At 36.2% G+C, this 25377-nt stretch overlaps 2 protein-coding genes and 1 non-coding gene across 3 annotated transcripts; 1 reads left to right on the forward strand and 2 right to left on the reverse strand.

The window, feature by feature from the left end:
* Window positions 1-67: 67 nt before the first annotated feature.
* LOC132632228 (uncharacterized protein At1g51745-like) lies at window positions 68-7800 on the reverse strand. The gene is made up of 3 exons (XM_060348074.1): window positions 7118-7800; window positions 4948-5984; window positions 68-1853 (listed from the first exon to the last, which is right to left on the reverse strand). Exons 1-3 carry the CDS (start codon window positions 7303-7305, stop codon window positions 748-750), a joined length of 2331 nt encoding a protein of 776 aa, XP_060204057.1. The 5' UTR covers window positions 7306-7800; the 3' UTR covers window positions 68-747.
* Window positions 7801-13193: 5393 nt separating this feature from the next.
* Window positions 13194-13345, forward strand: LOC132634578 (U4 spliceosomal RNA). Its single transcript, XR_009580280.1, has one exon. It is a non-coding gene; the product is annotated as a U4 spliceosomal RNA (small nuclear RNA).
* Window positions 13346-14150: 805 nt separating this feature from the next.
* Window positions 14151-25030, reverse strand: LOC132632230 (serine/threonine-protein kinase TIO). The gene is made up of 23 exons (XM_060348075.1): window positions 24829-25030; window positions 24522-24611; window positions 24365-24439; window positions 24026-24118; window positions 23859-23933; window positions 23639-23731; window positions 22190-22253; window positions 21975-22059; window positions 21554-21626; window positions 21402-21470; window positions 21236-21316; window positions 21048-21147; window positions 20826-20972; window positions 19779-19917; window positions 19126-19297; window positions 18704-18802; window positions 18114-18623; window positions 16696-17799; window positions 16025-16258; window positions 15424-15567; window positions 15167-15247; window positions 14870-15058; window positions 14151-14661 (listed from the first exon to the last, which is right to left on the reverse strand). The coding sequence occupies exons 2-23, from the start codon at window positions 24609-24611 to the stop codon at window positions 14413-14415; spliced, it is 3966 nt and encodes a 1321-aa protein (XP_060204058.1). The 5' UTR covers window positions 24829-25030; the 3' UTR covers window positions 14151-14412.
* Window positions 25031-25377: the final 347 nt, after the last annotated feature.

Consider the following 25377-nt stretch of genomic DNA (forward strand, 5'->3'; position numbering starts at 1 on the left):
AAATCTTAGCAAGTTACATTTCAAAGAGAACAATGTCACGTCAATAAGCATGTAATGGACGAATCAATGGATCCAAGAGGGGTTTGCCCTTATTCGTTTTCTTAAACAAAGAAGTTTGAATTGTACAAACATAATGCATGCCCGTGGGCAACACACTTATGTACATATAAAGTACTCCAAAATAGTAATAAATAAACTATCAAAAAGAAAGTAATGTAACGTTCCTTCAACTGAGTCAAACTCTTCACACAACATAGCTGAGTTTGAGAAACCCTATCCCAAATGCCAAGGCACACAGGCAGATGTTGCAGAGAAAGGTGTGTTTTTTCAGCAGGCAAGTTGCAGAGTTAAAGCCACAAAGTCTGTGGCACCAAGTCAGTATAATTTCTGTTTTACAATTTACATTCATAATAATCTCATATGTACCAAAAACCTAAAATCTGTCTACCCAGCCTCAACTTCAGAGAGCCACACGCTATCACCAAACCTTATAAACTAAAGAGAAAAATTACATAAGGAAACCTGATATACAACTAAGTTAATATCCTAAACAGCGTCCCAATGCAGAGCCTACCTGCTTTGCCTTAACATTCAAGCTGCTCAGATACATGAGACTGCATTTGCCTGGACAAAAAGATTAGCAAGAGATGGATGTACTAGCAAGTATACGATTATTTCTTGTAAAATTTTACATGTTACTGTATATTATTGTCTGTATTGCCTTACTAAGTCCCTGCTACAAAATTATTACTGACGGCCCACTAACTCCTCATTTAACCTACTGAATACTAACTTTACCGGAATACAAGCAACAACACTTGGCAGTGTCTCTGCTTTGAGTACATCCACTAGAGAACTGTTGGAATCACTACTTTGTTTCTGCTGTGAGGCTATCGAAGAAAGTGTCCTTATCTTTTGATTAGAAGATAAACTAACCTTTTTCCCCGGCTTTCTTGAAAATGTTTTCTCTATGGGAGACCGGGAAGTGATCTTCCTCGTCGTGTTTGCCTTCTGAATGCCTCCTACAGCAGCTTTTCGAACATTTCTGTGATGATCAGAACCCTGGAAATGCTTGATTCCTTCAGGATTATCTGATGCTGATGAATGTGGCCGTGGAACACGAACACTGGCAGTCCTGCGAGCAGTTCTCCATGTAGGTTGGAGTGATGTATCATAATCCAATGTTTCTGGATAATCATCATCAATATCCCCAAGGAAGCTTTCGGTAGAACCATTTGCAAGGGTTTCAACTTGGATAGGATGTCCTATAATTGCCTGCCCATTTAGCTTACTCATCAGCGAAATCATAGGCACATGTTCTCTCTGATAGCTTGACTGGACTTTTAGGTCCACATCTACCAGCATGGTCCTGCCACCAACATGACGGTAGCTATTCATAGGATCAAAACACTCACTAGCTTCCTCCCAGTATCCTCTAACTGAAGGTTGATCATCCCAAGCCAAATCCCCCCAACTGAACATGTTTCGGCTAGCTCTACCCGGAGGTTTAGATCCATATCCAGCCATTTGCACCTTGGATCTTGTAACCAGATCATCCTGAAGACAAGCATAACCTCCCGTTTCTTTGAAAGCAGACATATGGGGTCTCCTTGCAAGATCTCCATCAAAAGCATCAACAAACCTCTTGTTAAGGCTTCGGTTATTCCTTTTCCCTTTTAGTTTCCATTTAGACACCCCAAATCCAGCAGAGACAGACTCCTGATGGTATGGATGAGACGTGCCTTCTGCGAGTGTAAAATCATCCACCTCCTCGCTGCTCATGCTTCCATGTTCAGGTAGTGCTTCAGATCTTCCTACATATTTGGGTTCTAATTCTATAGATGCAGCACCATCTGCATATCAAACAAGCTACATTAGCCTACCTAGGCAGATAATTCTTCACTTGCCCTCTCCATTTAATGGGAGAAAAAAGGCCACCTGAAGATGGGTGATCTCATTTACTAAAGTGCCACATGAATTTCAAGGAGAAATATGTGCAGAAGAACAGATTATGACGTATTTTCTTGATAAACTGATGTGCAATGTACATGAGGGTGATGGGGGATAAAATGGCACATGAACCAGGCGCGTCAGACAAGGATTTTTTCAGTTCACGACCACATCAATGCATTATACCACCCATTTTACACCAAAATTTTGACAAAAAATGATCTGCACCTTGTATGCGACATACCTAACTTCTAGCATTAGTATCGATGTGAGTTCACCAAGACATCAATCCCAAGTATGAATATGAAGCAAACTACCAATTAAACCAGTCTATGGTTGAGAACAGGTTATCTGAGCAAGCAGCAAACTGTAATTGTTATGCACAACAGACACTGCTTCATTTCTTTTTCTTTCTTTTTTGTAGACACTGCTACATTTCTTTTGTGATAGTAAGTCCATAGAATATGGACCAGGTATCATGGAAGGAAGCTCAACAACTAACTTCAATCATCTATCATGTACGCTTAAACCCATATATTTAGCTTTGAGAAGGGTAAAGCATTTTTTCCTGGATAAGTGAAATTGAGAAGGCTAAATCACTGCAAGTTTAATACCTGGATACAAAAGGGAATCAACCTTCTGATCCACCTAGGGACAAGAGTAAACTAGAATTGGACCAATAGTACTTGTGCTCGCTTAAAAGGTTAAGTCCTTGACCTTATCAAAAAAAGGTTAAGTCCTTGTATGTTGAAAGATCATAATGCCTTCTGGGAACTTTCAAAAAGGTTCTTCACATTCTCAAAAATAAAATAGGTTCTTCTCTGTGTTAAACCTATTTTGCAAATCTTTTTTGTCTTTTGGATATTTTGTACTAAGCACTAGCTTGATCAGTTACCTTCAAAGAAACATCAAACTACGTGAGTGCACAATTCAAGGGAGGTCACCAGGATCAAGCTGATAATGTGACCCAGAGTAATTAGGGTCCATTCTGGCAATCCCTTTCTGAGAATTCTTCTTTTTTTTTTTTTTAATTGGTAAAGAGAAAATCCCTTTCTGAGAATTCTTCAAGAAAGGGATCCTTTTTTTTCAAGAAAGGGACCTAAATTATTCTGTTGGAGTACTAAGTTTTTTGATAAATTCTATTGGATGCTTCCAATTCTCTTTTCAATAAACTCCACCGCGGAATGTACTGCAGAACAGAATATAAAACACCACAACTTTAGTTAAGACAAAAAATTTCACTCGCTTCAGCAGGTAGGTGAAATCTTTAAGATAACATGGAGGGGTCGTTAATTGAACTTGCACATGCTTAGATAATTCCAGAGTGCTTGCTCACTAGTTATGAAGAATGTTGGAGAACTTCCTACCCTAAGGATTCCCCTTACAACCTTTGACTCGTACGCCAACACGAGTGGACAACATGGTCATGGGAAAACATGCGTACTAATAGAAAAAACCAGAAAATACAATATAAGCTGCAAATTTTTGTTTGGACTTCCGGAGTTAAGTTACAACTTGATGCATAGAAAGGGATGAACACCAAACAAGAAATGCTCCTTCAGAAAAATTCAGCACTTTTACTAAAGAAAGAGTAGAACATGCAAAAAGTGACTCGGGCATTAGAAAGAAATATGAATAGTTCAGATAATCCAGTAATTTTCAAATACTTCAAAATATTTAACGGTTAAGGCTCAAATATGCCCCTAACCTTTGTGAAATTGTACACATTTGCCCGTGGTTAAAAGGTTGGTGCAAAGATGCCCCTAACATTTTTTTTTTTAGCCATATATGCCCTTGAGTTAACGGAAAATATTGGAGGGCATATTTGTTTAGTTTCGCAAACGTTAGGGGCATATTTGAGCCTTTGTTGTTACTGAATATTATGGCACAAAATATTATTGCATTCCAAAACATAAAAAAACATTTGTAATTACAATCCATCCACCATTGCATTACATCAAAATTATACAACTAAAAGAGCAGATGCAATTACAACCATCTTTTAAAGATTGTTTTCACAAACAAGAGCACAATTTTCCCTTTTCAAAAGATTTTTTTTTTACTAATGATAATACCATTTTTATTTTTCAATTTGTTGATGATCTGGATAGTGCTTTCGAGATATTTCGTCTTCTCAGTCCCAATATCTACACGATAATGGATGCAACAATTGCCGCAACAAAACATAACATAAAAAAGGAGATAACTTACATCAGACTTATGACACATGAAAAAATGTCTCCCGGACTCCCGCAGTGCTCAAAATTTTGATAATAATAATAGAAAGAGTATCACATTTTAAGCATTTAAACGGTTTCTTACATAACATTCAATGTGGTTTGGCCCTTTCGCGAATTTCACGCATAACCGAAATTTAGTAGAATTATTTGAAGTCCATAAGTGAGATGGAGTGCAGTAACTCCATGACCACAAACCCTTCCACAACTCCACATCCACAAACCCTTCCACAGCTATTTGAAGAACTCGGAGCTTCCGACATTTCATAAACAAGTGAAAGAATAAGAGAGAAAAGTGAGGGGTTGTACGATAAGTGTGGAGTTTCAAAATGCAGTTGCAATAAATCATTGGCTAGCATAAAGCGAACTCCCCAAAAAATCTGAGAATTATTTGTGCCATAATATTCAGAAACGGCAAAGGCTCAAATATGCCCCTAACGTTTGCGAAACTGAACAAATATGCCCTCCAATATTTTCCGTTAACTCAAGGGCATATATGGCTAAAAAAAAAGAACATTAGGGGCATCTTTGCACCAACCTTTTAACGACGGGCAAATGTGTACAATTTCGCAAAGGTTAGGGGCATATTTGAGCCTTAACAGAATATTTAACTATGGGAGCTATTAAGGTCAAACATTTCAATAGATTAATTCGGCTTCATTTCTTAATTTGTATTTTCTTTTATCTTCAACTGGAAAAAAATAAAATAAGTATATGATGCGCATGTAAGAGTCAAGGGTGAAGAGAAAAAAGGGACAACCTGAGAGTGTAGCCAGATCATCATCGGTATCTGATTCCAGAGAATCTGACTCAGTTGAATCAGTTTCAGTATACTCTGTTGATCCAGAACCATTCTGTTGACACAAGCCAACAGGACGAGAACAATTGTTATCTTCGGCCTTCAATGTTGGAAATTCAATCTGGGATCGATGACTCTCTCCAACAGATAAACTGTTGCTAGGTTCAACTGCCAGATACCTAGACCTGCTATTCTTTGTAAGCAATTCAACTCGAGGCAGCTCCTTCCCTGTATCAGAGGTAGAAACGGAAACTGAGTCCGGCTGAAGGAGAGAAACTGGCAAATTTTCAGAACTCTGCAAAACATGAGCAAGAGGGCGGCGCCTATCACGCCTCTTGACAAGGATATCTTCTACCAATGCATCTTCTGACGGTTTTCTTTTCTCCGACATACTTCTTTTCTCAACATTAACCAGGCCATCTATATTATTACTCCCATCAGGAACAGCATGAGCACTGCTATCAAGCACAGGTTGGTCAGTACCATTTAAAGCAAGTGATGGAGAATGGTTATGTTCTGAAGCAGCAGTACTAAGAGCAATATCCTGTAAACCTCTCATTCTCGGAAGTACACCAGAATTATCAACATCCCTACTAAGTTGATTTCGATCTTTGGGTACCTCAGCAGATAAAATATTTAGTGCACCCTTGTCCTCGAGGGAGACTCCAGATCTAGTAGAAACTTGATGGGACTTAGGTCCTATGTGTCTCCCATTCCCATTTTCCAGGTATTCTGATGATGTCACAGACTCTCTTCCAACAAAATCAGCAGTAGATTTATTGCTCTTAACAGTGGATGAAAAACCTGCTCCATATTTTTTTTCTAGCAATAGCCTCTCAAGTTCAAGAGCATGAAGTATTGCATCTTCTCGACGCGCATATTTCTCTCTTTTCTTTGGAGGCATACCTTGGGAAGCTTCAGCACGTTTAATACAATCATCAAATTCACCACAACGGAATGCTTTGACACGCTTTGACTTCTCCAAGTTATACCAATCCCTGGTAAGACAGAGAGAAATACCATGACAGATCATACTAAGAATATAAGCAGTTTGTACCTTTTAGCCAAAAAGTAAAAAAGATAGAGGGCATTGGGAATGTAAATGCAGTATTTGACCAATTACCAAAACCATTTCTAGAAATTAAGAGTGACTGGTGCAATTAAACATTATTAGGTATCTTTGGCTTCTTCATTCTTGCTATAAGCAAAAGGTGAACATAGCCCATTACCCTAGCAAAATCTACGCACAACATTTCCTTTCAGTTCAGCACAAATCAAAAGGAATTTCCTCAACCATGTTAAATAAATTTGGCATTCGAACCCACCAAGTGTGTAGTGTAGCTGTTACTGATAGCCTTGAAAATTCTCCAGCTCGAGAATCTATTCTACCGATGCCAAAGACCTAGTGATACGAGTACCATAAGACAAGCTCCATAGTTTGGCAAGTGACTAGACGGGGATCCAACAAGGAGATCCAAGCAGGAAGCATATTAAAGATACTTACATTTTTTTTGTTTGGGGGTTTGTTCTTTTTTTGTTTTGGGGGGGGAGGCCGGGGGGTTTGGAGAAATCACTTACCTATCTTCTTCTTATTTCTTTTGGTGAATGATAAAGAGCTTTGAAACTTGCTGAATAATGATCTTGCCCCCTACCCTTTCTCACTAAAATATCGGACATGTAGCTCACAGCAGTATTCAAATCGTGACATGCGCCTACCACACATGCAACGTTGTACTACGTTTGCCATTGGACCCGTTCCCTGGAGGCAGAATTTACTTGACCTATCTTGATGATCCAAGAGCCTCTAATCATCAATTATCCGACATAGTTATAACTGCATTTATTCCAAAGTTTACTTCTTTGCAGCATCACCCACACCCCCCACCCCCCCAACCAAAGAAAAAAAAGGAAGTACACATGCTTATCATCGAAATATCACACACGCAATCCCAATGACAAGTCCATCTAGTTATACTGGAAAAAGGCCGCCATAAAAACTCCACATTTGTCATAAAAACCCATAGTGCCACTAAAGTTGTTTTAATTACAAGTCTAAACACTGGTGTCATATTGTTCAACAAAATTCAAATTCTTTCAGAATAAGAAAAATGGCAGCCAAAAAGGGACTTACACACTAGCATCTTCCCTGCCAAGAAGCTTGACTGGAGTTCCAGATCGTGGAGACATCAAATGAGACGCCGAAAGCTCATTAGCCCCCAATATTTTACCAGGCCACCACGACCCATTTCGCCTTCGAACCCAAACAATACTCCCAGTATCACATTCCAACATTCCTCCTTCAGTTTCTGAGTTTCCCATTCCTTAAAATAAGTATCTATATACTACTAAAAATACATTTTTTTTTCCTTGTTTCATATTTTTAAACCAAACCCAATTCTGTACTTATAATTTTAAATCAATATCTTATTAATACGTCTCAAATTAATGAAATTAGGGCCACCTACTCGTCTTCAAAGAAACAGAATTCAACGATCAGGCAAAGATTATATGGGGCTTTGATCGGTCACCCACCAGAAAAGAAAAGAGAAAACTGGAATTGAAGAAGGGAAAAAGATGAAGATCTAATAAAAAAATTGAAATCTAGGGTTAGGGTTTCCATTCAAAATTGGGGGAAATTCATAATTATGAGCTTATGAAAAAATTACACGTATTGATCAACTGAGGAATTGAAGAATCGCAAGTCAGTTAATTGTAATTAGGCGTAGTGATTAGATGAAGGGGGAGAGGGAAGTCTAAATCAGTGGGGTATTTGACTCAGTGATTAACAGTCTGAGAAGTAAAACAGAACGAGTTGTTGTTTCTGAAAGTACGGCACCGCGTGGGGCAAGTCTGTTAGGGCCCACTTTTGCTCAAATGGGCCCAATCCAGTTTCAGCTTCTTCGTTAAGGATCCAAATGAATCCGACTCCTCGTTGTCCGACCCTTTAGATTCGGTAAAGGGTCAGATTTGCCATCCACTCTCACTAATAAGTTATATTTGTCATTCGATATATTTTTTTGATATATTTACATTTTTCATTCAACTTTAGGGCCATGTTTGCCCCTTTTTTTGTGCTGACTGCCCCTCAAAGGCACTGGTCATTAATTTTTGTCCCTCAAATTACTCGTCTTTAATTTTTGTCTTTCGCCTAATAACATGAGGTTTGGGGTTCAAACCCCGTCTCAGTTAAAAAAAAAAAAAAGCAAGATAAAGTTTCATAACAAAAGTAGGCCTATTCGGGCAAAAATTAGGCCTTAAGGCAAAGTTTTGTAAAATTTCAATTGAGTAAAAAAATAAATTGTCTTAATGCAAACCTCTGCTTTAAGGTAGAGTTTGCCTTATGCCTGAAGGCAAAACTCTACCTTAAGGTAAAGTTTGAAACTCTGTCTTGCGAATCCAAACTCTACCTTGTGATTATTTTTTTTTTAATTTTTGACTGAGTGGAGATTCGAACCCGGAATCAAAAGGTTTTTAACGAAGGGCAAAAATTAAAGACCACCAATTTGAGGGGGGAAATTAAAGACCACCCCCAAGTAAGGGCAATGGTGCAAATTGCCCACTGTTATGTTCGGCCATATTTATCCTCCGCCTGTTAAATTCCCTTATCCCCACCTTTTAATGTAAAGTAATTCAAAGCAAAAATATGAAACTCTATATTTACTTCCCAAAGTGTCTCTCTAAACCAGGTAAGGGATATCATTTCTACTATATTAGAAGCACCGGTTGGTGCTTCTTTCGTCGTCCGTCTGTGGACCCCCCCACCAACATAAAAATAAAAAATAAAAAAAGTGGGCCCCATATTTTAAACAGGCCCTAAAAAAAATGTTAAAAAAAATGTGGGCCCCATATTCAACAACATCCAGTATTAAAAAAATTGTGGACCCCCCCACCAACATAAAAATAAAAAATAAAAAAAGTGGGCCCCATATTTTAAACAGGCCCTAAAAAAAATGTGGGCCCCATATTCAACAACATCCAGTATTAAAAAAATTGTGGACCCCATATTAAACAACATCCAGTATTAAAACAAAAGTAGAACCCACCACATCCAAACTAAAAAAAAAAAGTGAAACCCACCACATCCAAACTCACGGGAAAAAAAAAGTGAACCCCATATTAACAAAATCAAGCAATATTGAAAAAAAAAGTGAATCCCATATTTTTGGGCCCCATATTAAACAGGCCCTAAAAAAAATTAAAAAAAAATTGTGGGCCCCATATTCAACAACATCCAGTATTAAAAAAAATTAAAAAAATTGTGGGCCCCATATTCAACAACATCCAGTATTAAAAACAATTGTGGGCCCCATATTAAACAACATTCAGTATTAAAAAAAATGGAACCCACCACATCCAAACTCATGGGAAAAAAAAAGTGGACCCCATATTAACAAAATCAAGCAATATTGAAAAAAAAAGTGAATCCCATATTTTTGGGCCCCATATTAAACAGGCCCTAAAAAAAATTGTAAAAATAAATAAATTGTGGGCCCCATATTCAACAACATCCAGTATTAAAAAAATTGTGGACCCCATATTAAACAACATCCAGTATCAAAAAAAAAAGTGTAGACTTTGTATTCTTAGCAAACACTAATATAATAAAGTTTTAGATACAGAGCACAAATTACAATGTTATATCAATCATGTTTTGAACATAGTATATATATAAATAAATAAATAAAAAATTGGGCCTCATATTAAACAGGCCCATAAAAAAAACAAAATTGTAAAAAAAAAAAATGTGGGCCCCATATATATTGACCCCATACTAAACAACATCAAGCAATATATAAAAAAAAAGTGGAACCCACCATCTCCAAACTCACGGTAAAAAAAGTGGACCCCATATTAACAAAATCAAGCAATATCAAAAAAAAAATTGAACCCCATATTCAAAAATAATAATGTCAAAAAAGACTTTGTATTCGTAGTAAACACTAATATAATAAAGTTTTAGATACGGAGTACAAACTACAATGTTATATTAATCATGTTTTGAACATAGTATATATATATATATATATATATATATATGTGCATAAAAATAATGCAAATTAATAATGTCCAAAAAAAAAAGTGCACCCCATATTAAAAAATCAAACAATATTCATGTAATTTCCAAAGTATCTCATTAAGTCAATAATGATGGATTCATTACCGCGTGTGTATCAATCCATTAGTGGGAGCAAATGAAATTATTGTACAGTAACATACTTAAAATATTTATATATTAAAATAAGATAGAATTTAATTACTTTTTCATTTTTTCCTTACTCTAATAAATGTGAAAATAATTGTAGGCCCCATATTAAACACCATGCGTATTTGTAGCAAACACTAATATAATAAAGTTTTAAATATGGAGCACAAACTACAATGTTATATTAATCGTGTTTTGAACATAGTATCCCATATTGACAAAATCAAGCAATATATATAAAAAAAAAAAAAAAAAAGTGAATCCCATATTAAAAGAATAACAATATCAAAAAAAAAAAGTGCAGACTTTGTATTCTTAGCAAACACTAATATAATAAAGTTTTAGATACGGAGCACAAATTACAATGTTATATCAATCGTGTTTTGAACATAGTATATATATATATATATACACATAAAAATAATGCAAACTAATAATGTCCAAAACGGTGGGCCCCATACTAAACTACACCAAGCAATATATAAAAAACAAAAACTATATAAAGTATGGGTTTAGACTCATGCTTCATCGTCCGTTGTCCCTTTAAAAAAAGGAAGAAAAAAAAGTGGAACTGACCACATCCAAACTCACAGGAAAAAAAAAGTGGACCCCATATTAACATAATCAAACAATATTAAAAAAAAATGTGAATCTCATATTAATAAAACAAACAATGTTAAAAAATAAATGCTTAGAAAATCAAACAATTAAATCAATAATAATGGACTCTTTAGAATAAGGAAAAAATCAATTTCTACTTTGTTTCGTTTTAAACATGTAAAATTAATTTAATAATTTGAATAGAATTATCTAAATCAAAATTTGATAAAAAATAATAAGTATTTTACACTGTTAAATTAATCGAATTAAAATTGAAAGTATCAACTGGTGCTTAAATATTGCTATTGTTTTATCTCAAAGAGAGGAAAATAGTTTCTTTTTAAACAAGTCTTCTCTTTTAAAGAGTATTAATAAATTTTCGTAGGAAACACGAATAAAATAAAGTTCTAGATACGGAGCACAAACTACAATGTTATATTAATCATATTTTGAACATAGTATATATATATATATATATATATATATATTATCATTATCTAAACATAACTACATATACATAGATACACTATAATCCGAAGTAACAAAAATCAAAGAGATCATTACAAATCTTTTTGACTCAACGCTTTCAAGACTAGAAGATGTCATTTTCATCTCTGTTAATGTTTGGAATTAATTTGGGGTGTGGGGAGAAGACACCTGGGTAATCAGATTTTTGTTTTATTACAGGGTAGGGTTTAATGAGTGATTTGGGAGAAAAAAATGGAACGTCGGCAAATAAAGGTGGGGACAAGATATTTAACGAACGAAGGGTAAATATGGTCCGAAAGAAGAGTTTTGGTGCAGTTATGACCTTAAAGTTGGATGATAAGGGCATATATATCAAAAAAAAAAAAAGTATAACGAAGAGCAAATATAGCTTATTTGTGAGAGTACAGAGGCAAATCTGATCCTTTTTCGCTTTAGATTTTAGAGTCAAAGCCCAAAGGTAGCACGTGTCAAATTTTTGAGCTACGAGGGCGTTTAAAGCTAATTTTAAATTAGTTCATAATTACTTTCTAACTTATCAACATGTTTAGTAATCATAAGTCATTCACCTCCAATTTATGATTTTCAGCTTATAAGTATTTTTATAATTTTTAGCTTATAAATATTTTTGGTTTGATCAAGTATTTTGCCATTTTAGCTCTAATATACTTTTCTAATTCTCAACATACTCTTCCTAAAATAGAACTATTTTCTCATTCTCTATTCCATTTCCGGGTTCTTCTTATTGGATAGATACTTTGTAATTTCTATTTTTTGTAAAAAACTTTAAAAGCATATTAGTCATTTAAATAAATAAAAATGATATCAATGTTTTTGGTATCAATTATATGTAGTACATTTATCCAAATACATAAATACTTATTTATAGAATTAATCTCAAGACCCAAAAGTGTTTTAACACTTAAATGCGTATGACCTACTTTCCATCCGTTAATCCAAACTGGCTCTTGATAAGTATGTCAGACTGTATGATAGATAAATACCCGTTTCTATTCTTTTAATCCAACACTTTGTTTCTTGCTTTCAAAATTTTGGACCAACTTTATATCCCTAAAGATCAACTGGTTCAAATTACATAACATGAGGCAAGGACATGTTTAAACCAAGTTTAAATTAATAACATAAGTATTTAGGTATGATGATTAAGATAAGGAGTCAGTTGGTTCATATACTAGTTGTACGAAAAATATAATTTAGACATTATTTATGGGGCGAAGGACCATAAAGGAACTGTTATGCGGTATTAGGAGTGTTATGCATTGAATAACACTTCACGAAATGTAATACATGGATTACTTACTTTAAGGACATATTTGTTTTATTTCATTCACGTATTACTAATTCAAGTACATATTCTACATGTTATCACTTTTAAAATAATACACAGCTTATTACATAACTTAATATGAACATTGTTTAATATTGCCAACTAAACTTGGCATTCGATAGCTAGAACTTATTCTTTCTAACGACCCGTTTGGCTATTCGAATTATTCACATTTTCCCCTTTATTTGAAAATCAGCATTTGACCATGAAAATTCCGAATACAACTTGAAGTTGTTGAAATTTGAAAAACACGTAAAACTGTGTTTTCACTTCAGTACATTCAAATATCCAAATATTCTTTGCAAAAAAACTATAAACAAACACAACTTGATCTTCAACTTCAGACTTCAAAAATTTCAAATAAAATGAAAAATATATGGCCAAGGACCTACTTAATCTTGGCACCCAAATGTTCCTTTAGGAAGAAACGTATATTTACCCTTTTTTTTGGCTAGATTTTAGTACTAGTCATGTCACAGCTTTGCTCAGAGTGTCCCATATCGGCAAATAGATGAGAAAGTGGATCTGAGCTAGGCCTATAAAAGGCGAAGGCAATAGCCAGAGTAAAGTATCTTTGCGCTTGGGGCAATGACGCAGCTAGTGAGGTACTAACCGAGGCGCGTCAATTGCTGGTTGAAAACTATTTCCAAACCCCCTCTTCGGCCTGGGTTCGCCTGTGGCCGTCGAGAATTTTTGAAAGGGCTTCCCTTAGGGGTAAAGCCCTACAACTCTCAGTTAAATGTTTGTACTAATTTAATAGCTGGGTCAAAGCCCCTCAGTTCTAAGTTCCGTAATGGTTGTTTGTTGAACCCTTGTCTTGAAGGATCAAAACTCTAGGCTCTACACTGGATGAATCTATCTATTGAAATCATAAGAAGTGCATAAAGGTTGCTTAAAGGATGTGGAGAAGAACGGAATTCAAAACTAAAAAGGTAGGTAGCTAGGAAATTGAGACAGAATGCGGAGAAAAGTCACATCCTAAAAGATTAAACATCACTCGGTTGACGGATATGTCAAGTTTAAGTGCTGATTTGTGGAAGTAGTATTGCAGCTATTTTTTAAAAAACTTTTGCATGCATAACGGACCTAGCGTTAGAGTTCAGGTTTTTGGATAAATGATGGCCAAGAGATAATGCTTATGGACAATTAATCACAAATTTTACACATGTTCAAGTTCTGCATCATCAATCAGCTTGAAGTATGAGGAATCGTTGTAAGCGAAAGGAGCAACTATCTTTAACCCAACGGAGTCGAGGAAGAGTACTTAGTTGATGGATAGATGATTTTTTTTTTCCGGATTGATAGACAAATTCTCCTGTGGGAGTTGGTTATCATCATTAACTACATTAAAATAAATAACAAAAGGAAAATGGAAAAAAAAAATCTAAGGCAAGTTACTATATAGGGGTGAGCTATAGTCCAGTGCAACCAAATGAAAGGATACGCAGGGCTTTGCATCCATGTTAAAAATGGAAGACTACACTATTTTCCTCCCGATAAGAATAACGGCATAAGAAGACATCATAGTGGAAGACAATGGAGCAACTACCAAAAACATTTACTAGCTTGAAAGTGTGTTACTGTATTTTGAGACACATAGGAGAAGTTTCAAAACCTAGTACATAGTTACATATATTTACTTGCAACCTCAAGCCATTTATGAAGGTTGCTTCAACTGAATAAGAGCAATGCATGGTAAGCTGACCAAGGATGGATCAACCTTTTCATACTGGCGCATGAGAAATGAGCTTCAATTCTGTGGCTGGCAGATTTCGAGCAACATCAATAATCAATGAACTTCTGCAACTTTCTTGACGATTACAGAGGCATAATTAGCTATTGTTGATTCTGGTGACTGCTGAAGCTGCCTAACCACTGGAAATAGCTCGGATGTGCGGAGGAACTGTCTGCAAGGTGGATGAGCACACATCTTCGCCAGGGAAAATAGTGCTATCTTTAAAGGAGACTCATTTATTGTATCTTTTCTACTGGGGCTCAGAGCTACGACGGAACAATCTGTCACCAGCTTCAGTAACGCCTGGGAAAAAATAAAAAAAACACCATCAATTTCATTAAGGGGAGTTTGAAGGCATTTCCCTCCAGGCACTTGAAACTAGTATAAAGTGATCTGAGAAAACTTTCTGGTTTAGTAACAATATCTTTGCAACTAAATAGAATAGGTAGGTTTAGATTTGCTCTGCAAATAAGGAATGACGAAGGTAAAACATGATGGGGGCATGAAAAACCTGCATGGCTCCTTTAGACACAATATCTTCGCAAAGCTTGTTGGAGTTGCGCACAAGGTTACTCAGTGCCCCAGCAGCATTGGCCTTAGTTTTGTCTTCCTCCGTTGAAAGCAGCAGATATGACAGCTGAGGAATGGATCTCCTGAGCTCATCATATAACAGATCATTATGATAGGCAGCATTGCCGATCTACAAATGGAGAAAAATATTCCTCAGCTAACCAATTATCACAATAATTTGATTGAGATAAAAAAGATAATTTGATTCTATCAGCTTGAAAGCAAAAAAAAGGTTTACAGCAAAGCAAGCAAACTTCCGCGTTCTCTTGTCAGAATCAGCACATCGGTCAATGAGAAGACTAATGATACCACATTTTGCCTACAAGATCAGAAAAAAAAAAAAGTTGAGAAGTTGAAGACGAAAAATTATATGGAGTAGGGACAAATTCTAGAACTGTAAAACCTCAGTAGAAAGTAATATCAAAACTGCGAAAGAAAGATCATTTTGGTTTAAACTAGATTTAGATGCAACTTGAGGTTATACAGGAAGATTACCAGCGAAGCATAGAAATAGGAGCTGTGTCGACACATATTTCCTATAGCACTGCATGTTTTGGCACGCACATTAGGATCTTTATCGGTTAGAAGGCCCTTCAGAAACTCCAAGATCGCTGCCCTATCAATGTATTCATAGAAGGCCTGGATGCATGTGTACAGTTAGAACCAGTGTCAGCATAGTTAGGAAAACTTATGGTACAATCAAGCTCTTCAATGATTACGCACATCTTTATCGAATAAGTATCAACAAATGAGTCCACAACATAGAACTTATGCTTTACTATTTCACAGTACAAGGTACTTCCTCAATACCAATACAAACATATGACCTGCTTCCCATGAGCAAGATTTAAGAGTAACATCCTTGACTGGACTATGATATTACGTTCAATGTAGATAACACATTTAAACACAAAAAATAAACAGACCCTAATATTTAAGATCACTTAAATTGAGACCCAACTTTAAACTTATGTTCTACAAATTTAGTTAACTTTGACCATACAAACACAACTTTAAAGATCAAAGATTCTTATTTTCCACATATAGCCAAAAAAAAAATCACGAATAGTATAAGTACATGCAATTAAGAATTGACCTTATCCATGCGAGCCAAATCTGAAACAATCATAAGAACATCCAGAACAACTTCTCCAGGGCATGAACCATCCAGTAGAGGCTTCATTCTCCTAGGATCCAACAATCCTTTACCCAATAGTTGAACAGCAAGAGGTCGGTGAGCTGTCATTTTGGCAAGAAATGCAACAGGCCTGGCTATATCTTTGGATTCCATGTGTTCCAAACACCGAAGAATAATGCCTGGAACTCCTACCTGCAAGCACAAAGTATATCTATCATGTGTTATCCAAGCCAAAGTCACTTGCCATCCATGTCAATAAGGATATGTTATCTCATTGATTTTCTATAGAGAGGACAAAAGGTGAGGTATAGAGGAAATCATGTATGCCCTCCATGCAGTTGATAGATGCTAGGAAATGCATGTCTCGTTATACAGACTTGCTTATTCAAAGCTTAAAAACTATACGGAGAATCATATACTGATGAGACATAACGACTCCTAATTTGCATAATGGCCAACTTGCAATTTGCTTGGCTTGTACTTGTGATCTTTCATGCTTACATTTCCCTGAATATCCTTTAAGGAATTTGGCCAACAAACTGTAAACGACACTCAGAAACTTAATCCTCGAAGTACAGATTATTTAAAATAAAATTTTAAGTATTTGAAGGGAAGATACAAAGTCAGACCTCCAATAGGATTTGAGTATACTTTCCCAAATGTGATTCAATTGCTTTCACCATGTCCTTGTCCTCGGGACAAACTCTTCCACCAGGTGAACCGACATTAAGGAGAAATCCACTATTCACTGAAGCAGTAGCAGATGGCAAACCTAGACCATTCTGTACAGCCACAAAAGGAAATGCCAAAAGATCTATAACTGTATTTATTGTATCCTTAACCCCATCCACCCCGCCACCAGGTCCACTCCAAGATTTGACTAGCTTAAGATGCATGTCCAATATCAAATCTGATATGACCTTGATGTGCTCCATCTTAAGCAATATATGGCGAAAAGTGGACACTCCCCCAGTAAGGCATTGGCATAGCAATGAAATGCTCCATGCAACTCCGGTTGGTGATAGCCCAATTTGATCTTTTGAAAAATTGGATTCTTCAGAAGAGACCTCTGTAATGTTGCCTGTTAACAAATCAATAAGAAGCTGTGGAATACCACTTGCGCAGGAGTGTTGCACAGCCAATGGTCCTTCCTTCTTCAGTCGTATGTCCAATAACCCAATAGATCCATCTCTTAGGCCATGCCAATGTGAAAGCATTCCACTAAACATACTTATTCCATCTTGTTCATTAACAGGATTCCTTAGGTATTCACATAGCTTGGCGGTCCTAGGGATCATTGGTACAGCTATGTCAAGAATGTTAGTTTCAACTGTGCAGCCAGTTTCAAGAGACAGAATGGATGCTAGAGCTAGCATAGCAGATGTAGAATGAGGTTGGCATAATGATTGCACATCAGCAGAGAAATAATGTGCAAGGTCAGAGAGCCGAGTGAGCTGCTTTCTTGAAGATGTAGTTAGAATGAACAATGCAGAATTCCTTCCTGACGACTTTAGACATTGTGCAATGGTGGCAAGAAGAAGGCTTAAGTGCAGAACCAAGGTGTTTGCTTCTCCTCCATGTGATTTCTTAGCTGATGATAGTACAGAGAAAAGCTCTGAAACAATAGTGCCGTCTCCTCCTCCACTCACGACTGTAGTAACAGGAAGAGAACTAGGCAGACCACACAGGATAGTTCCAACAATTCCGCTATGCAAGCAACACCTCAGAATAAGCTGAAAAGAAGAATAAATTAATATTTTGACATGTGACTAGACTAGAGATCAGAACAAGGCATAATATAAGCTACTTTATGGACATTGGTAGATACAACTAAGACAGACAGAGAGAGAGAGAGAGAGAGAGAGAACAGGGAAAATAAAATATCCAAGTTACTGTGCTTCATATGATACCTATACACAAAATTCCAACAACTGCAATTTTTATTTTTATTTTTGGCTTGCTATACAAGATAGCAATTATTCCCCAACAAATGCAAACTTATTAAGCAAGTTCCAGTAAAACATAGTAACAGCAAAGAGATAGACACCTGTACTCCACCACAGATAGAAGCCTCAAGACGCTGATGCAGACAATAATAAACAGCAAGTTGTACGGCTTTGGATCTTAGAAATGCTTTTGTCATGGCATCAATAATTTTTGTTGAATCTCTTCCAAGCAATGGACCTCGCACATGGTCTTTGATGTCAAGTCTATGTAAAGAAGGACTTCGCAAACAGCTAATTGGGAAATGGTATCTATTTTCTCTTAGAGAAAGAAGTTCAAATGCGTCCACCAGCAACCAAAGAGCCCTGCAGGCTTCAGCTGCAGCTCGAAGTAAATTTGAGGAACCTGACCCTGATGTGGCTAAGCACGAAATCAAAAGGTCTGCTATGCCAGAACTGCTAGCATGGTCTAGAAGCTCTTTTAGAGTTCCTATTAGGGTTGGCGGAGAAGATGATACTTTAAGAGCCTGAGCCACTCGAAACAACATAGCTGCAATGCAACCAGTTGACTCAGACAGAACTCGACCAGAAGCATCATCCAGACTATTTATGACCTGTACATTTGCATATAGCAGTTCAAAACAAATATACAAGTTGACATGAGTGCATAATTTTCCATGTTAGGAAACCTAACCTGTGCGTACAATTCAAGAAGCGTTTTCCAATGCCCTAAACATGAGCTTCCAATAGCACCTCCACAGATATCTAACAGTTTTTTGGTGACTGAAAAACTCTGCATTACAGTCGGACCACTCAATCATCAATTTTCAAGGAAGCAAAACGGCATCAGAAATATTACTGAAATGTGTATTGAAGGATACGCATGTTATTCAAAATGCAGTCCTCGTGAAACGTAGTTTTTTTTTTTTTTTCCTTCTTATTTTAACACTAAAGTTTGGACAAGAATGAAGCTGCAAAGTGTGAGATTTTAGCTATCTCATCGAAGTCCAAGGAAAAGATGTGTAATTATAGTTCGCAAGGACAGAAACCCATATCAGGGCAAAACCTCTTCCTTTTTACTTCAATCTGGTGAGTGAGGGTGACTTCACTAATTACCTTCATCAGCAATTCAGCTCCATTAGATGACCTGGTTTTAAGTACAGCAGACGTGAAACCAAGAAGTACACATATAATTTGATCAAGAGTCCCACTTGAGTTGATGGCACCAGCTGCAACTAAGTTTGAAAGGATTCTAAGTGATTGGTTTATTATGACAATATCATGATCCCTGTGCAAGAAGCAAGCAGGTTAGTAATATCAAAAGTAACAATTTTGTCCTGCTTACTTCAAGCAGATGTCAACCATCAAATGTTACCAACTTTGGCTTGATAAATGATACCAAAATTCAAACAAGAGTAAGCAGCAAATAGTGTGTGAACTGATCTTCTAATATGTGTGAATTGTGATACATAATAGCAAAACCTCTGGAAAAGAAAATTATTCTATCTCCTTTAAATATTAAAAGACATGCAGATGGAATTCATTGTCGTAGCATTAATGTAGCAGGGTGAAGGTATCCTCAGTTGAAGGCAAATTTGACAGTTAGAACATCACAAAACAAGGTGAACAATTAATCAAGAAACTACAAAGTAACTAATATGATACCTACTTGTTGAACACATATATTTTAGAAATATCAAGTAAAATATACAATATCATGTCTAAATCAAATTAGATGCTAAACACCTCTTATAAAGAGATCTATTTACCTGCCAGGAACTTTTGATTCTTCACACAAGTTTCTTAGCGGAACCAAAATAGCTGATAATGCATCGTTATCTTGACCAATAACTTTTGCACCCTTAACTGTTCGGGAGTTGCTTTCCAGTCGGTCCAAAACCTGACAACCTGAAAAGACAACATATATCATGGATATTTCCCATGGGCTATATATAATAAAATACTAGATGTGATTTAGGAAAATTGGTAAAGATCATTTGATCCTCTACTCTCTGAAAGAAACACAAGAATGATGAACAGAAATATATGAATAGGATATCATACGTAACTACAAAGTTAGAAGCACAATCGAGAACTAACTTGTGATGAAATTCAAATGTCATAAGAAGCTAAGATGAGCTGGAGAAACTGACAGAGAAAGAAAGAGCTATTACTTGTGCATCTAAAATTCAGATAACTAATAGTATTGCAAATACTGTATTATATGTATATACGACATCTAGAGACAATTCTTCAAAAAGTTGAACAGTGTGTCTGCCCTTCGTACAGACAAAAGCTCAATGCTAGTGACAGGCTGACAGCGATACAGTGTAACTTATAGGAGCTAATGTACCTCAGGAAAAACCTACAGTTGGTGGCTGTTTGTTTCATAGAGAAGCGGAACAAGAAAATATGCAGTTACTTGCATGATCAGAAACAAAGAAAGTAACTATAGAGCCACTTTTAAATCAATTTTAAAAAGAAAATTAAATGAAAGTCATGACAGGAGTTACGTTTACTCCATCCCTTACGTGTCATGGTTTAACTTTTTAAAGTGACATTGACCTAATTATTTCAAAGTTCAGGATGTAATACTAAAAAAAATTGAAAAAATTTACCTATATACAGGTCATATATCTTACTCAAATTGCAATTGCAAAGAGCTAATACAAGAATAAAGCTCTTCCGTTGTTGCCTATGTTGAGAACAATTATATCAGCTGCATTTTATGTAAGCACATAGAAACCCCAAGATTCTGCAGCATGATCACATAAGTAGAAGATTTATCCTATTCTATAGATCAGAACAAAACTAACCTGACTGTACAATATCATCAGGCTGTGAGAAACCAGGGAACTCCTCTGGTGAAGCATTGACTGTGACATCCGGACTCTTCAAATGAACCTCAGTCTGAAGGCTCCCAATGTTTCCATTTCCGCTTACAGCTTGACTATGATTTTTACCTGCAATGATATCCCTTGACATAGATGAATTATGCAAATTAGACGTCCATACTGATATGTGAATGGAAATCTTACTTTCGGGAGTTGCAACATTCAGCTGAGTTGATTGAATATCTCCTTTCCCCCTCCAAGTTGCATCAGATCCCTTTGCAGTAGCTGCTGCAGCACGAATCTCCTGTTATTTTGATAAATTGTTCCATTAATGAAAGACCAAAATGGCAGATTTAAAAGTTAGTAGGTTGTTTTTCAATGTCTCTAATTACCCTAGCTTCCACATCCTCCAATGTTTCTTGAACAAATGGATGATCAAGAAGTGCAGGCCATGTCAGTCTATTCTGCGGTACCTGATTCACAGAATTGATGACTTGATCAAAAATAGGGAGCTAAAAACATAGTAGTGCAAGGGCTTTTATTTTTAAAGAGGGAAACCTTGTTAAGTAGGCCCTTCAGAAAGCTCTTGAAGGTTGAGCTCATATTATCTGGATACTTGACTGGGTCCTGAGCATGAGTGTGTTACAAGTTAATGGTCTAATCAATCACAGCTCTAGATCCAAAATCTATCCAAGCGTAATCTTGGTTACCTTGATGATGTGACGAACAAGAGCATAAACTGAATTAGTGTAAAATGGAGGCTGACCAACAAAAAGCTCATATCTGCATAAAATCGGCTGATCAAATTCATAAGGAGAAACAAAGTTGCCGAAGAAGGAAAGATGCTAATAAAGAGTATCATTGAACTAGTCTGTAACTGTTTTCCTTGTCTTTATAAAAGAATGTTCCTATTCAGGCAGTGGTTCCTGTTTTAAAAGGTTCTAATTATTAATGCTTCCTAGCTGTAAAGTTTGTTCTTTCTCTCTTCAAACCAGAGGAGCTTATTTCGTCTAACAAAAAAGGCCAAGCTTCCCTCCAGCTAGAAGGCAATTCGTTTCCATCAATCACACAGAATCTTTTCGAAGTTATTCAAAACGCTGAAAACATTCCTAAGTTAAATACGTCACATACAAGATAACACCAAGAGACCACAAGTCAGCAGTGTGGTTGTATGGTTGTTCTCGTACCAATTCTGGAGCCATATACAATGGTGTACCTAAGAAAATGGAAAGAGAACTGAGGATCAGGTGCAGAGTGGACCAACAGTTACTTGTATCAACCACTTGATATCCATTTATAGACTGAGGAAAACAAAGCAATCCTACTATGACTTTAGTGAAATTCACCTTTTATGGATCGCAAGACTACTGTGTTTGTGGACATGGCTCGTGCAAAACCAAAGTCACAAAGCTGTTAAATAAAAAAGAAAAAAGAAAAAAGAGAAGAGACATGAGAAGATAGGGTTACATCTTTGATCTGAATACAGAGTACAACAAGTACCAGTTATGCACTGGCAGATTATCCACAAAAGTATGAAGGTAAACTAGCCCTAACGCATTTCCAGCATCATCGCAAGTTCTCATACTGTAATAAAGCTTTAACAAATTTAGCAGGCTAGTTGTCATATAGCCACAGAAATACCAATGAATAAGTTAAATTATGTTCCCTCAAGGAACTAAAATAAGACTAGATCCCTAGCAAAAACAGTTGTTGAATGTATGAAGGTAATACAACAATAAACAACTACACTTCACTCAATGGCGATCTGCTATAATAATCTATATAAACCCTAACTATCCATGTCACTCCATTTAGACGCGACCCGATGCAATACTCAATATTTGAAGTTCTATAACAGTAGAAGTTCTCAACATTTTCCAGTAGCATACAAATCTCTAAAGGACTCCAAGTCCAAGTGAAGATTGGACTTAAAGTAAGGATATCAACATCCCAACTTGTTGGTATTGCCTCTATGGATCTTTTTCTTCCATTTTGCTCTTTTTTTTCTAAGGGTGCGTGGATTAAGAATTATAAGTCTTTCAAGACAACTTCTTCCCATGCCATGTGATTGTATGTCTACACCTATCCCCTTTTAGCACCTTCAAGTATCATAATTTCATACTTATAGACTGGTGCATCTAAAGGTCTATGTAGGACATGACCAAACAATCTCAAGCGACTTTCTCTTATCTTATCATCTATGTGCTACTTGAACCTTTTGCCTAATGTGATTCTAATCTTATATGATTGCATATCCATCTTAAAATAGACACTTTTGCCTCACTCATCTTTTGGATATGTTGGACCTAAGAGGTGGGTATCTTAACATCCACTCCTGAATTGCATTGCCAGTGTTACAATTGTTCTATAATGCAAAATGCGAACCTGATTCAACATTCTACCACTGCTTCCAGTTAAACTGGCTGATGTCAAACTATACTCACAAAGGAACTGGTGGTGAATAGAGAACTGTACGGTATTTGTTTGTTCAAGTTTTGTGCTTATCCACTCTAACTCAATTTCTAAGCACGTTAGGAAAGACGTCACTCATACACAATCATAAACCAAAAAAGAAGGAACTACTGAGACTGCAGTTTTACATGAAATCATAACATTCTGAATGAGAAAATCATAATACAAGAACTTGGCTAACCAAGATCATAACTAGAATGATATCCATGAGAAAAACTTTGTGAATTGTGTTTTATGTAATATCTAATAGACTAATACTAACCCAATTCCATGAAACTACTGGTTCATACGATAAACAAGTCATAAAAATCAGGCTAACTAACCTTGACAATAGATCCAGCACCAATGAGAATATTCTGCGGTTTCATGTCACGATGTATTATACGGTTTGAGTGTAAATAATGCAGTGCTCTTACCTAAAAATGAACAGAAAAACACAGTTAAAGAAATTAAAAAAAAAAAAGAAGATATAATTATGGGCCAATGATGGAATTGCTCTGCAGATTAGTAGTTGATGGAAGAAACGTAATGTTTAAATATTACCAACTGCTTTGCAATTGCTTGGACTTGTTCCTCAGGGAGACATTTGTCATCTTCAAGAATTTCAAACAGCTCACCCTGGATATGATAATTTTCATTAGTCAGTCATGCATATTGCATTGTAGCCTAACAGTTGGAGGAGAAAGAAATAGAGAGAGGAGAGCAATTACTTGAGCAAATTCTGTAACGACGCAAAACTCTTGTGGGCTTTCAAAAGAATCGAGCATCTCTATAATATTTTCATGCTTCAACTTTCTTAAGATCTGCACCATTTGAATAACCTCCATGAGAAAATAGAGACAGCACAAGCAAAACTTCAACAGAATCATTAATCTAGATGAAACATAAATATCTGGCACAAACTCAATTAAGAGAGAATTAAAACTTATGATCAACAGAGCAAGAATAATCATTCTGTTTCAGAAAAATCCAAGGAAATGTTTCTTAGACCTAGCTGCATCATCAAACATGAGCGGAAAGGCCCAAAAGGTAAAAAGCACGGAGAATACCTCGATTTCCTGCCTTAAATTGTGAATGTCCTTGTCGCTTTTCCCATGTTTCGGAATAAATTTCATTGCAACCGTCTGAAATGAATCAAATTTAAAAGTGAGAGCAACCAGCAAAATCAGTAAGAATCCTTATCCTGAACAGAAGATAATAATGTACCTGGCCAGTATACTTTCGCCTCCCTTTATACACCTTCCCAAAAGAACCCTCGCCCACAAGTTCTATCACATGATAGTTCTCCACACCCATCTTCAACAATTGTAAACAAAATTTGAGAAAAAATCGGAGCAATTAAAGCAGACAAGCAGCTATTACTAATTTAGCCGGAATGTAATAATGATTCCTTCCTGTTAAAATTTAGATCGAAATGCATCGTAACTGAGGGGACAAGTTAGAACGTAGAGCGATCTTCATATTTAAGTGTAAAACTAATCTACAAGTTCTACTGTACAAGTGGAGAATTTACCCTTTAATTGATGAATGGCTGCAACAACAGGGTGTGTTGGAGATTTGTGAAATTCGAAAAGGGAAACAGCGGATTTTGGGAGGTGTTATAAGACTTTACAAGGAGAGAGGTGGATTTGCGTTTGAAATGTATACCATATGGTCCCTCAAAACCTTTTCCCGCTCCTCAGAGAAGTAAATGACAAAAATGGTCTCTTGTGTTTGGGGTAGGTTCAAAATAGTCCTTTAAGAAGTGAACACTTTATTGTCTCCGTCAAATATATAGTTTTTTGCAATTTCTACTATTTTTATTTAAAAACTATTGTCGTGTTGTTTTAGCTAATTTTTTGTGTTGCAGTCAGTGACGGATTCAGAATTTTCATTCAGGGTGTTCGAAAAAAAAAAAAAAAACTAAATATACACTGTAATTTTTTGCCGAGGGTGTTCAAAAATTAATATATGCACATAATCACAGAAAATTTACCCCACCGAGGATGTTCGAGTGAACACCCTGGCCCCCAAGTAGATCCGCCCCTGGTTGCAGCTTCTAGAATTTCATGGGAGTTCCTGG

The sequence above is a fragment of the Lycium barbarum genome, chromosome 3, assembly GCF_019175385.1.
Source record: "Lycium barbarum isolate Lr01 chromosome 3, ASM1917538v2, whole genome shotgun sequence".
In the NCBI taxonomy this organism is placed as follows: Eukaryota; Viridiplantae; Streptophyta; class Magnoliopsida; order Solanales; family Solanaceae; genus Lycium; species Lycium barbarum.